The sequence below is a fragment of the Sinocyclocheilus rhinocerous genome, unplaced genomic scaffold (genome assembly GCF_001515625.1).
Source record: "Sinocyclocheilus rhinocerous isolate Xijiao unplaced genomic scaffold, SAMN03320098_v1.1 scaffold11, whole genome shotgun sequence".
Classification (NCBI taxonomy): Eukaryota; Metazoa; Chordata; class Actinopteri; order Cypriniformes; family Cyprinidae; genus Sinocyclocheilus; species Sinocyclocheilus rhinocerous.
This window is the reverse complement of record NW_015625587.1, coordinates 2,209,192-2,224,269: the sequence shown is the minus strand read 5'-3', so window position 1 is coordinate 2,224,269 and position 15,078 is coordinate 2,209,192. Positions and strand designations below refer to the sequence as shown.

Below are 15,078 nucleotides of genomic sequence, written 5' to 3'. Positions count from 1 at the left end.
AGCATTTACTACACAGAGCCGTTGTTCACTGACGAGCTGCGCAAAAAATCGCGCGAATATGAACGTGGTTTTGCGCAACTCGTCAGTGAACAACGGCTCTGTGTAGTTAATGCTGCTCAATGTGAAAGCCCGCAGGTGATGGAGATTTACCTCTGATTACAGAACCGGCTTTACTGATAAGATGCGCGTTAAATATCGCATGCGATTTATCGTGCAGCCCTAGTGATAAGCTATTCTCAGTGGATCATTTTTTCAGGAAACAACCTTTTGTGCCCTTACTGTTATCTCCACTGGCCTCCAGCTATGCGCACACCTGTCATTCTCTCTCCTCCATCACCGTGATAGATGGATGTTCCAAATTCATTCCACTCTGCATTGAGCAGTATCCCTTCATATACAGTAGGGGTGGGCTAAGAAGGAGGAACCTGGGAGTGCACTACTCCCTGTGCGCATGTGAGAAGACCCAGCAGGATTATCTCTCACCCTTTTATAAGACCTAGATTCAGCTAAACTGACATCACACACACACACTTATTGTGTTGGGAATCCGACATTTTTCCTATCGCCTATGGTGCTATTTATCTATTTGTTATTTGTTATGTGTCTGTGCCACAGTCAAAGATCATTCTAGTTGTTCCATGTAAACTGAAACTAGAATATTTTGAAATATTATTATATAAGGCATTTTATTTTCATGTATACCGTAATAAGTGGAGAATATTGCAAGAACACAAAGTGATTACTAAAATAACCCATTAAGTTCTATGTGGAAAAATAAAAAATTAAATAAAGAAATATTAAAAAAAAAAAAAAAACTTCAATATAAGAAAACAATAATAATTGTAGCATATAAAAAATTATATTAAAAATAAATATTTATTATACACTATCTGGCTTAAGGGCTTAAAATATATTTAATAAAAACTTCACTAGCAACTGTCTATTGTTCTATTGTTATTGTTGTTTCTGCAGTGCATTCAGCTTATACCATTCAAGATATAGACTCTATGGACAAAATTTGAATGTTGTGAAATCTAAATTACACCACATTTACATTCAAATAATAATTTAAGGTGCTGTGAGTGACAAATGAGGCCACTGTTCAGCCAATCAGAAGACTTTGAGGTGCTTTCTATCTGTCAATCATTTTGCTATATCTTTCAGGGGTGTTTTGAGGGGTGTTTTGTGTTTTGCTTAACTTGAAACTACACTGAACCCAAAGAACAAAGTGGGGGGGAGAAAAAAAAAACAACAACAAAAAACACTTAGATTATTTGAATTCAGTCAGATTTACTAAACAGAATGTACGGTTAATGTGCTCTGTGTGTGTAATTTGCATTAAGCCCGACAGATGTCTTTTTTCAAACAATGGATGAGTAGTTCACTTCAGTATGTTATATTTCTGCATCATTATTTAGTCTTGTGCAAACTTCATATAGCTAAAACTGTAAATTCTAATCCTTGTTACAAGTATGGTAGAACCATCACTTCTACCACAAAAGACTGCTTTGTAAGTAATCTTCCTGATTTATCCCAATTCCCTAGCATTTCCAAAACCTCAGAACAACTTGATGATGTAACAGAAACTATGGACTCTCTCTTTTCTAGCATTTTAAATACAGTTGCTCCTTTACGCTTAAGGAAGATTAAGGAAAACAGTCTGACACCGTGGTATAATGAGCACACTAAAGAGAGCAGCCCGGAAAATGGAGCGCAGCTGGAGGAAAACAAAACTAGAGGACTGAAAAATTTGTGTTTATAATTTTCTTTTTGCATTATTGACACACTATTTTCCTAATTAATGCTGTTCAGTTGCTTTGACACAATCTGTATTGTTAAAAGCGCTATATAAATAAAGGTGACTTGACTTGACTTGACTTGCATTAAGGCCTATATTGCAAAAGATTGTGTTGACAAATAGGTTTAAAGCACATTTTATGCTGTATTCCGCACTTGTAGCTATGCTTCTGCTACACAACACCTACAGTACACTACAGGACAGGTACTACTTAAGATGTTCTCTGTATTTCTCCATTTTAATTTTATTTTAACTTCATACTTATACTATAGTTTTTAAGCTTGGAAAACTCCCTTAAACTTAATTAGAATGTACATTCAAAATGTAACCACGATACTATAATGACAATATTTACATACTTAATTGTGATCATTCTTACATTTTTATTTGTTTATTTATTTGCATTATAAATAATATACACTCAACAGAAAACAAAACACAACGAGTGTCATGAAAAAGATTCTGGCATTTAATTTAAATAGAACCAAATCCTAAAACCTGAGGCAAGCTTATATTAAAACTTTGAAGCTGATAATTTCTTCTGGAAATGGAAATCTACTTATCTATAATATCAATATGTTTCAATAATTTTATTAAATCATATACTTGGTAGATCCTTCATGAATCAGCTAAACTGTGAAGATTAATTGAAAACAGAACAGAATGTCATAGATAGATATACACATCTACAGATATTTCTATCTATAAAGCTGGCACAACAAATAATGTCCATTTTCCATTCTTTTTATATTAAAATATAATAGAAAAGTGCGGAACATGATGCAAATTCAGAAGGGAAAAAGCATAGTCTATCACGGAAAGTTATGGAAAGTAGAAGAGCTCAGAAAGTGCATCTTTGGGTGTGAGAGTAGGAGCCTCTGGAAATAAACAGAGACAAAAAGTGTTGTAGGAAGTGCTGAAAAACAAAACTACAAAACACTTTCTCTAGTCTGTGGTGAGAAAATTGATCTTAAATATCTGGGACACAGGACAAATGAACTTCTGCCCTTTCTGAATTGTTTGTCGAGGCTGCAAATGCAGATTCTGCATGGTGTTCAATTATACTCTCAAATCAGGAAATGACTTAATCAAAAGCATTCTCCTTGTTATGCATGAGGTCAGCATGTGGCTCTCTCTCTCTCACACACACACACACACACACACACACACACACTCGGAAAAACGCAAACTCAAACACTAGAAAGTAATCCCATGTATTGCCTGAGAGCTGTGACAGAGGGTAAAAAAAAAGCTGAGATGAGCTGAGGGAGAGAGGGGTTTATAGGCCAGAGATGGCTGTCAGACGATATGTGTGATACAGTGTGAGATGGGTCCTTATCCCCGCTCAGCATGTGGCTCTCTCTCTCACACACACACACACACACACACACACACACACTCGGAAAAACGCAAACTCAAACACTAGAAAGTAATCCCATGTATTGCCTGAGAGCTGTGACAGAGGGTAAAAAAAAAGCTGAGATGAGCTGAGGGAGAGAGGGGTTTATAGGCCAGAGATGGCTGTCAGACGATATGTGTGATACAGTGTGAGATGGGTCCTTATCCCCGCAGTGCAAGCACCAGGCCTGTCGCACATTGACTCACTAAGGAAAGCAAAGCATGTATGAATGCTCAACGTGATCTCATGATAATTCGTATGTATTTTACGTAACATGTGGTTCTATAAAACGTACATTTACTTACGTTTTTACAGGCACTAAAACGTACAATACTGACGTATTTTCAGCATTTAACACACAAACCTACTGTATTCCGCCAGAGAGGACTGCGGGTGCAACGCATCATTTGGATTGCAATAAATAAATTATTGTAATTGCATTTATCCGTCTGTCATGTTTTTTATACTGTACAGAAATGTTTAGGTCTATAAATAGGAGTGGGATTAGAGACTACACAAATATTTTAATGCTATATTGTTACTAAAATGGTTATTTTCCTGCATATTTCGGTCACTTGCGTTTTATATCCTTTTATATTCGCGATAAAATTGGTAGGTTAAGGTTTGGGGGTAGGTTAAGGGGTCTAAAAATCTAAATTGCGTATTAATAAAATTATAAAAATGCATATTCGCTGTAAAATGGGTAGGTTTAGGTTTGGAGGTAGGTTAAGGGGTCTAAAAATCTAAATCGCTTATTGATAAAATGATAAAAATGCATTGATACGAATATCTTAATGATATAAAAGATACGTAAATATTTGTATGTTTTTTTTAGCTAAAAATACGTAGCGATTTGTACGTTTTAAACGTTGAAATACGTCTAAATTGTACGTTTTAGCATTGATAAAAACGTACAAAAATGTACGTTTTGTGCTTGTAAATGTAATACCTACGTATAAACATGAGACCAGGCTGGAATGCTTGAAGAACTGACATGATAGTTTTAGTCAAAAAATAATGAAATCATCATTCAGTTTTTATCTGTCTATTATTATAAAGATATAGGTGTTTTCCTGGTTCAGGAGATTACACACAAATAATTGCACAACACCATCACATGACTTTCTGAAATAGATTCTGAATTCCCAATCATGACATGGAGCAGTATAATTTCTGTAAATTTGAGAATTGTACCAATACCACTTTTATGTCTGTTAGAGCAACAGAAAAATAATTCTGTCAGGACCACTATCGCCAAAGATGATTGACAATTAGCATACAGTTTGGATTGGCGGTATGGTTCCGTTCTGGGCAAGAACTCCCTGCGCATCCATGCAGCCTAGCATGAAGGAGAGCAGTGATAACAATGATGACCTCAGGACACCTCCCCTTTCCCCCCTGCATTCCAAAAAAAGGGACATGAACTTACACAGACAATTCATAAGACAATCATTTGAAAGTATCGGAGCAATAGATTCACAAATAATATGTTGTATGTCTTATATATATATGCTTGATGTGTTCATGTAATCGGTGCAACTTTAATCAGTGTTTATTACCCTTTTTAGGAAATGAGGTTATTAAAATGTGTGTAATATGTGAAGTTTAATCTTGACCGAATAGGCACGACAAATGCAGAATGATGAAATGAAGTAAACTTTATTTGTATGTACAATATTTGCATTTAAGAGACTTTATAGACGTATTAACAACTTTTAGAGGTGTCCTCATAATAAATGGGAGCCTCTTGTTAATGTATGCACGCTCCGCCTTGCAAGAAGCCGATTGGAACGGCTCGCTGGACGACCCTTGATTTAAAGTGTAAACTATCAGATTTGAATTCAGTTTTAATCAGGTTGACTCAGAATTTTCAGATTCGAGTCCTTTCAAAACCTGAGCTAGAAATAAAATTAATGAGTAATTCCCTTATAGAATTAACGACTTACAAATGAGTTAATTTCATTACAGAGTTCAGGAAATGTAGCCTCACACAGAATATGTACGAATACGTCAGTCAATCAATTCTCTCCAAGAGAAAAGGAGTGCAGGAAAGAAGATATTCAAATGTGTTTAAGTCTATGCCATAATGACAACATTATGCACCTATATTGACTGCTATTCAAGTATCTGTGTACTATGTACAACGAAACTACCATTAAAATTAATGAGAATGTGTTTTCCAGGTATTTGAGACCTTTTTGGTGCAGAGAAATCCATAATGTACCCAATTAAGTTTGGTTTATTCAGCTTGGACACCAACCCAAAGACAGCTCTTTGGACATTTTGCTCATTTTACAAGCGAAAGCGCAAAAGATGAGGCTCAAGTATGTTAATGGGTATTTAACACATAATGTTTGACATTTCCAGTCTTTCTCAGCACTTAACTTGTCACTAAATGTTATGAAATTTGCTCTCATTACACTGATGTAATCTCACAATCCATACTGAAATGTACTAAAAGACTACCTCCCCAAGCCCACCAATTACAACGCAATCAAGACACTGACGCACAACGTGGCCTTTCTAGATGATCACGGAATGCTTGATTACTTCTGTGAGCGAAATTACCTTTATTCCTTAGTTAATTTGCCTTTCACATTTGGTCTCGTAACATGCAATGTGGTTACAGACAATCATACTGGTTTACGTGCAATTGTACTCTGAGAAGTCTGAGAGGGTGCAATTCATAGAATGAGACAAAAGTGCAGTAATTGGACTTATATGTAAAACACAGACAGAGATTAAAGATCACATAGCTTAGAACAGGCAGACAATCAGGCCTGTGTTTTGTAGCCGTATGTATGTGTGGTGTCAAGCTGTTTGTTCTACTTTCTCTCTCTGAACGAGTCATGACACCCGAGCTCATTTCTTCCTTCTGTTTGGATCGTTCTGGCATGGACGGACAGCATGCCCCGGGTCTGGACGCTCATGACGGCTGTGCAGTACCTGCTGGTGTTTCAGTGTCCCTTCATTAGTTTCTCCACACAGACAGACCCACCCCGCAAACCTCCCTAATGAACACAGCAGAGGCTGAAGCCTCATCCAGACGTGGACTAACCACATGCGCTGGGCTCTGCTTAGACGGTCGTCTCATGACAAGAGCCTTTTTCTGTGTGCTGTGAGGGGGGAGGGAGACAACAGTGCAGTTAACCATTACTGAAAAAGATTCACATGGTGAAGACCATGACAGGAGCAGATATGGTCAGGCTGTGCTGTGACAGCGCCTGCAGGTAGGCAGGAATGATTGAAGGAAGGAAGGAAAATGAAAAGAAAGTGAGAACGGGATGGCAGAAAGAAAGAAACAGCAATGGCAGAATGATAGCAGGAAAGAAAGAAAGAAAGAAAGAGGGAGGGAGTGATTGCAGACAGACAGAATGAAAAGAAAGACAATGAAAAGAAGGACAGAAAAAGAAAGTGAGAGAGGAAGGAATTGATGACAGAAAGAAAGAAAGAAAGAAAGAAAGAAAGAAAGGGGGAGGGAGTGATTGCAGAAAAACAGAATGAAAAGACAGACAATGAAAAGAAGGACACAGAAAAAGAAAGAAAGAAAGAAAGGGGGAGGGAATGATTGCAAAAAGACAGAATGAAAAGATGGACAGACAAAAAGAAAGTGAGAGAGGAAGGAATTGATGGCAGAAAGAAGGGAAAAAAAGGAATAAGAAGCAACAAAGGGAAGCAACAAAAGGCAGGTTCCATGCGGGAAGGAAGGCTTGATAGAGTGATGGCAGAAAGACAGACGGAAGGGGAAAAGGAAGGAAGGAAGAAAACAAACAACCAGCCAAACAAGCAAGAAAGCAAGGAAAGATGAAATAGAAATAAAGGTAGAGAGAGCTTACAAACAAGCAACAGATGAAGAGAGAGAAAACAGGAGAGAGCGTTGGTGCTGCTTAGCTGGAATAGAGTGAAGATGGACAGGAAGAGGAAGGAGAATAAACAGAACGGTAAACGGAGTGACAGAGAAAGAGAGAGCGATAGAGGAAGAGAGAAAACGGCAGAGAAACGCATATGCTGCTGGAGGGGAGTTAAAAGGTTTGGCAGGGGAGAGGTGGGGAAAGATTAGCTCGACTGACAACTCCATTAGAGACTTAACCCCGGCTTTGATCATCGCCTGAGCCCCTCTTCAGCTAGCCTGATGCAGAAGCCCAAACACAGCAAAGATGACAGCCTCCTGAACACAGGTCTGCCTGTGATCAAAGCCATGTCTCTTAGAACTCAAGCTGCCTCGTTCTATTGCTGTTGTCCTGTGGGACCGGCAGCAGACAAACGCTCAGACTAAGAGAGAGATCTCACAATGTGTGATTTACTGAGGTCATGCTGTGTGAAACAAGACGCTATTTGCTTTTGCATGTTTTGATTGTGAGAGGTTCTGTGCAAGGAATTTGTTGTTTTCCTTTAAGGTGTTCTCTTACATTTGTCACACCCCTTTCTCCTGCACGGCTCTGATAAAAACATAAATTCTACTACAAAAACACATGCAACAAAAGGCACATGCTGTTAGACTGACATTTCAGCTGCTCACTTTCATACCAACATGTTCCTGTAAAACATATTGTATTCATGCAAATTAATTAATATGAACTGAATATGTCGCTTAAATTCACACTTATGACACGGCCCGTCATGCATGCCATTATCTGTATTACACAACAACCACAGGAAGGCATAGTGTGCAACAGTTTTTCTTGCTCTTAAGTAGCTACATTGGTTAGGTTAAGTTTTCTTGGATATTTCTTAAAGGGATATTACATCCAAAAATGAAAATGAGAAGAAGTTTTATTTATATAGTGCCTTTCCATAGCTCAAGGTCACTTTACATAGTGCTAAACAAAACATTTGTACACCCATATACACAATACAAACACATAAGGCCACATATAGCCACATTATCGAAAATACATATTAAAAAGATACGTTTTTAGTTGAGTCTTGAATGTAGACAAAATACGACTGATAGACTGCAACGGTTGGACTTAAAAATCATCATATGTGTTCTACTGAAGAAACAAAGTCACCTACATCTTGGATGCCCTGGGGGTAAGCAGATAAACATCAAATTTTCATTTTTGGATGAACTATCCCTTTAAATACAATTAAAATAAAACAATAAACAATCTTTCATTTCTATGTACTGTATATTTACATATGTTCTCTGTGCATAGTTGATGTTTTTGTGTGTGTGTGTGTGTGCGTGCGTGCGTGCGTGCGTGTGTGTGTTCAAATAGAAGAAGACGTAGTTTTATTTATATAGTGCCTTTCCATAGCTCAAGGTCACTTTACATAGTGCTAAACAAAACATTTGCACACCCATATACACAATACAAACACATAAGGCCACATATAGCCACATTATCGAAAATACATATTAAAAAGATACGTTTTTAGTTGAGTCTTGAATGTAGACAAAAACGGTATATTACGAAGTGTAAGGGGTAGCGAATTCCATAATTTCGGAGCATTAACACTAAATGACCTACCACCTACAGTGGACAGCCGAAAACGAGGAATGGACAAAAGACCAAGCTCAGATGATCTGAGAGACCGGGCAGGAGAATAGGAGTACAGTAGGTCAGAGAGATATGGAGGCGCAAGACCATTTAATGCCTTAAACGTTAAAAGTAATATCTTAAAGTGAATACGTGATGCCACAGGTAGCCAGTGAAGATCATGCAGTAGAGGAGTAATGTGAGCAGAACGCCTGGTGGAGGTGAGAACTCTTGCTGCTGAGTTTTGAACATACTGTAACCTTGCAATAAGATGTTCTTTCAAAGCCAATGAGTGCACAGTGAGTCCTGTTTTTCTGTACAGTCTTTCCAAGCGACGTCCCATAGCTTTCATTGCTCGAAGTTCCGGAGTCCGGAGATCAAATGTTTGGGATCTGTAAGATTTTTGATCACCACATATGCATTTTTTTAAATAAAAAATAGCAAAAACAGTAATATTGTATTAATCTATCTATCTATCTATCCATCTATCTATCTATCGATTTTTGGGTGAACTATTCAAGAACACTTGCTCTTGAATATGTTTAGTTATAATTAAAATTCATCTTTTGTGCTCCACGGAAGAACGTGGAAAGCAATTGAAATGACATGAGCGCTAGCAAATGACTTAGCTTACTTGCTAGTCACAGTAGTTAGGGAAAGTGTGAGTAAAAGTAAACAACACCTTTACATTATGCTTAGTTTTCCTTCATTGTTTGTTACATATAGTTTTATGTTTATGGCTGAAGTGCGTCAATGAAAGGTTAACCCAGATTATGCGAGTACAGATTATGCGTGTACAGAATGACCTAAAAATAAAAAAGTCAGCCAATATGTACTTGGTTATGCTGCTCTGACATTAATCACATTCTAGAAACTCTTTGTAAGTCAGTTAAGGTCCTGTGTATATATTAAAACCTGGCATTCACTAACATGTTATGGCTTGTGGTTTTACTCTGCCCACAACAGAAGAGTTCTCCATATTTCTTTTCCATATTTCTTTTGGGAATGTAATATTTTCAGCTGCAACTCTTTTTTGTCGATTTAACTGAGCTGGCGAAATGCTCAAACATTTTGACTGATCTAACAAGCTCTTCTGCTACCATGACATTGTATTATACCTATCGAAGACAATGTTTAATACAAGATGCGTATTACTTGTAACTAAACACATCAGAACTCCGACGAGGCAGAAATTAGTTACTAAATTAGCCATATGGCTTATTAATCCCATGATGATTTATGGAGAGGGAATAAATGCATAATGTCGTGCCTTAGTAAATGAGGAGGGACAGAAATCTTTGTCTCTGTCGAATGATTTATTAAAAAAAATTAATAGAGAGAACTTCTGTCTGTGAGTGTAAAAAAATGGGTCTTTACCTACTGGCTGGTATCCCTGCCTTGTGGGCCCACCAAACGGATTTCTGCTTCCAAAAGAGCCCGCATCAATGGATCCGTAAGACATTCTGGGTCCTCCAGTAATTTCTTGAGCAGCCAAATGGGACTAGTCTGCACAGGCAAACAAAAAATAAAAACAGAAAGCATATAGTTATAACCACAATTCTAGAAAGAGAAAGAACCAGTTAAATAAATCGTAAACAAATCAATTAAGCAAAAACATTTATTTATTTATTTTGCCAACACACCCATGGGTCTGCAGCAATTTGATGCATTTTAAATGCACAAATAGAAATAGTATATATATATTTTTTTTAATAATAGACAATCATTAATTAAATTATTATTATTATTATTATTATTGTTATTATTATTAATAATTAATACATTTTCAGTAGTAATGTTGTAATGCAAGAGTGTACAATGCAATATGCGCCATTCAGGTAAAAACATGCAATAAAATGAAACCCACATGTCTGATAGATCTACTTGAATGAAGTTAGTCCTGACCCATCTAAACTGTGACCTATCAAACTCCTGGGGCCTGGTGCATTATAAACAGAGGCACACATGCTACTTCATCAGTAAACTGGGACAGTGTGTCAGTTACATTAATTTGCAAAGTGTTTAAGGTGTGAACTGATACGTGGCATCTGTGACACGATTTCACCCCACAGAGACATGTACTTCATGTGTGTGTGAGTGCAAGCATGAATTAAACCCCTTGTGACACAGTTACACTACTCATGCCATGAATCAGTGCTCACGAACGACTCACATTCATAATAACTTTGTGAGGGGTGTGTAACATGGTTAAAAGGTTAAAGAATGCATTGGGAAAGCGTGTGTCGACCCCCTCACCCTCAACATGGTGTGCACCGTGAGATAGCAGACCTGCTCAATGGAATCACCTACAGTACCATCATGTCACAAATACAGCATCAGATGTCATCAGGGGTGTCAAACTCAATTCCTGGAGGGCCGGGGCACTGCAGAGTTTAGATTAAACCCTAATTAAACACACCTGATCCAACTAATCAAGTACTTCAGGCTTATTTGAAAACTACATAGTATGTGTGTTGGAGCAGGGTTGGAACAAAACTCTGCAGGGCTCCGGCCCTCCAGGAATTGTGTTTGAAACCCCTGATGTAGATGATGACATTTGATGCTGTATTCGTGACATGATGGTAATAGGTGATTCCATTAAGCAGGTCTGCTATCTCACTGCGCACACTGTTTTGAGGGTGAGGGTGAGGGTGTCGACACACACTTCCCCAACGCATTCTTTAACCTTCTAACCGTGTTATCGCATAAAATTCATTAATTTAATTCATTTATTAATTTCACAATTACAAAGACACAAATATACAATAAAATAATAAATAAATAAAATAAGACAAATAAGAAATGGTGCAAATATAATCTACCCATGTACACATACTAATTCACAAATACAATCATCATCATCATCATCTCTATACAAAGTTTTTTTTCCATGATCAGAAAGATACAAATACATAATAACAATAATAATCATAATTTAAAATAAAGTAGACAACCATGTGGTGATGTGGTGTAAATATAATTCAGAATGTACACATACGTACTCAATCACAAACAGATGCTACTACTACTACTACTACTAATAATAATAATAATAATAATTATTATTATTATTATTATTATTATTATTATTATTAATAATAATAATAAGTAAAGAAAATGTGTGTGCTATATTCCAAATACATTTCTAATAATTTAGTGAATAACTTAATTTTTAGCTTTTTCTCATGCCTTATAACTTCAAAATATGAGTCATATGGACCACATTTACAGTATGATCATTTTAAGATGCTTTTTTTTTTACATTTTGGCAGCCCCAAAACGTATTTACTTTCATTTTACTGAAAATAGAAGACAAGATATTCTTCAGAAATCCACCTTTTCTGTTCCACGGAAGAAAGTAAGTTATACGGTATATAATGACATGAGGGTGAGTAAATGACAATTTCCATTTTGGGGTGCACTATGCCTTTAAGCAAAAAAAAAACTTTGCAAAGTTTGAAACATTTCATATGATTAAAAGTTTATTATTAGCCATTTCTGTAGATCCAGGCAGGATATGCAAGCTAAACTCTAAAAGTGCAGAAGAATGTGTGAGGACCTGTGGAGATAATGACAGATGTCTCCACTGAAAAAGATTGTGTTGTTTCTGAAGCAGAGAGTGAAGGTGGGCGAGGTGGCCAAGCCTGCGGGAGGAATGAGATTGAAGATGAAATTTGCCGGGCCACGTGGCCAAATAATCTGATTAATTTCCATAGAGCGAGAAGATTAATTACTTTTGGCAGCAATAAAACATTTCTGTGCTTCTTGATTTTGAGCCAAGACAATGTTTTGCCACTTCTTGCTCACGCTCACTCAGATCCTGAGAGATATTTACTTAGACTATTTTTGTTTTGACTATATTTGACTACATTTTTCAATTAAAAATATTATTCTTTGCTTCTTTGCTTTGCACAGTCCACAAAAAAATAAATCCAATGTTTAACGCTGCTGTTGTTGGTCATTTCTCATTTCATTCAACTTGGAAACATGACATTTCTCTTTCACACCAAATAAGACTAAAAAGCGGGGTCACTGGACCACAAAACCTGTATTTAGCAGAGTCCGCTTGAGATCAGACTGGCCAAAACAGATGTTAATAGAAGTTGTTAATGGTATCGGAGTCCTCAGATTGTAATTAAACAATAGCTTAGTTCTGTTAAACCTTTCCAGCCCCGGGTTTGCTTTTACAAAGGCTTCCATTCATGAGTGGATGGACTGACAGAGCTCTGACTGACAGGTCACTCGTATATGAAACACAGCGGTTGATTAACTCAGGTTGATCAGTCTGTCACTCACAGTTAGACAGCTGTCTGTTCCTCTGCTAATCATGTGACGAGACAGGAAGGGGCAAGAGGACACAACTGTATTTATAAAATGTAGGCCTACTTGATCCCAATGTTTCAGGATGTAATAAATATTTGTAGCAAGTACTTTTAGTCCTGAAACATTGTAATGAAGTCATATAAGTACTACATGCATAGATAATATCTAATATCAATCTAATGGATATCATATGCAAATATTCTGCTGTAAAGTAGGATTTAGCTAAGTGGATTTAGTTTTAATATGAAATACTTTTATTTCAACAGTCATTCCACAAACATAAAAAATGTATCATGTGAAATATATTTAATGTAGGATATACTATACATTTAATGTTAATGGCATGCCAGCTTAGAGGAGGCCAAGAAAAGCATGGTTCGAAAGAGCTGTTGTGCTGTACAAGTGACCCTGGATAATTTAATTAATTGTTTTTTAAATAAGAGATACATTTGAAGTAAATTATGGATCAAACATCGCCCTTATGTAACATGGGTAATCAAGAACCTTTACCATAAAAATGAGCTCTGAAAATACACATTTCAAAGACAGAAACCGAGAGAGAATGTAAGAGCAAAAATAGAGAGAGAAATAAACTAAAAGTGACAATTCTTGGAACTCCCAGCGCTAGTTAAATTTAAGCAAATTAATAGACAGCTAAAAAAAAAATCAATTAAATAAAAGATTTCATTGAAAAAATAAAATTAAACAACTCTTTCTGGCAGGCAGCATACCCATGGACTGGCCACAGTTTGGTATGTGCAGACATTTTTAAATATTTGGCTAAAATAGCAAATAATAAAAATGGCAACTAATAATAAAAAAATAATAAATTATAATAAATTGTTAAATTATTACTGTAAAATAATAATAATAATAATAACTTATTACATAAAACTATTATTTTTATTATTATTATATTTTATGTAATAATTTATTATAAATGTATTATTGTTATTTATAATTACTACTACTAATTATTATTATTATTATTATTATTACAGCTCAGGTGATTGGGTTAATAAAAATGTTAGTGGTGATTTTATAGACCACCTTGATTGTAGGTCTTCAGCAAATAAAAATTACTGGATTATTGAATGAATAAACATCTTATAAAAACAAAAACAAAAACATCCACAAAAGGGAACAGGGGCTCACACTGTATTCAGACCTTGAAAGAAACATTGAGAGGTGATTTGAGGTGAGAAACAGAAAGCAAGAAGCAGAGACAGGAAGGAGGGAGGGTGCATATGTGTCATACCCACAGCTGCCATTGAGGTGTCTTCGGTCTCTTTTTGTGTGTGTTGTGAGCAAGTGTGGGAGAGCGAGTTTGTCAATGCGTGTTATCAGAGAAGAGGTGGAAGTGGGCCGGCAATAAATACAGCCATCAGAGGCTGTGCAGGATTGTGGGCCGACAGAATGCTTCATCACTTCCTCTCATTCTGAATTTGTCCCCTCACTCTGCTCCCCGTCTCCCATTATCACCACGGAGAGGCTTAGCACAGCACGAGAGCACACAGTCACAAAGCGGAACACTCAGGACACACAGCCACTGCTGTCACATGGCCTACTTATTTCACACACACACACACACACAGAGAGAGAGAGAGAGAGCAAGCAACAGTGTGCCCACCTGAGGGTTTATGTGAGAGTGTGTGTGTGTGTGTGTCATATCACTCATAGAGTCCGTAAACACCAGTGGTCCACAGTCTCAAAGCCTGTAATCCATATTTTCATGGAGTGATTTACAGGCATTAAGGATGTCAGACCAGTCACTCTCAATCAGCCCCAATACTCTATGGCTACATTCAGCCAGTGTCTGGGATTGACCGCATTTTCTAAAAGGTTTGACTACTACATTTTTTCAGTTGAAAGCCCAGCTGTTGGACAAATAGCTTTGCTTTTCAGGATACAATCTTTCCCCCCCCAAATACTAGTGATGTGGTACAGTGGTGATTGCTTTAAAACATCATAAGCATCATAAAATCATCATCAAGTCGAAGCACGACCTCCCCTAAAATTTTATCAGTGATGTTAACCTGTTTAGATAAGTTACATATGTGTTTCCCCTGCCATTA

At 36.8% G+C, this 15,078-nt stretch overlaps 1 protein-coding gene across 5 annotated transcripts in view; it reads right to left on the bottom strand.

Moving 5' to 3' along the window:
- Positions 1–15,078, bottom strand: part of LOC107755895 (t-SNARE domain-containing protein 1-like) — a 130,889-nt gene that overhangs the window by 99,071 nt on the left and 16,740 nt on the right. For all 5 annotated transcript variants that reach the window (XR_001641749.1, XR_001641744.1, XR_001641753.1 and 2 more), the window contains exon 2: positions 10,058–10,186. Coding sequence is in view for 2 of the 5 variants with exons in the window: in XM_016572860.1 (XP_016428346.1) it covers positions 10,058–10,142 (85 nt within the window). In the remaining 3 variants the exon portion in view is untranslated. The remainder of the gene's footprint in view (positions 1–10,057; positions 10,187–15,078) is intronic.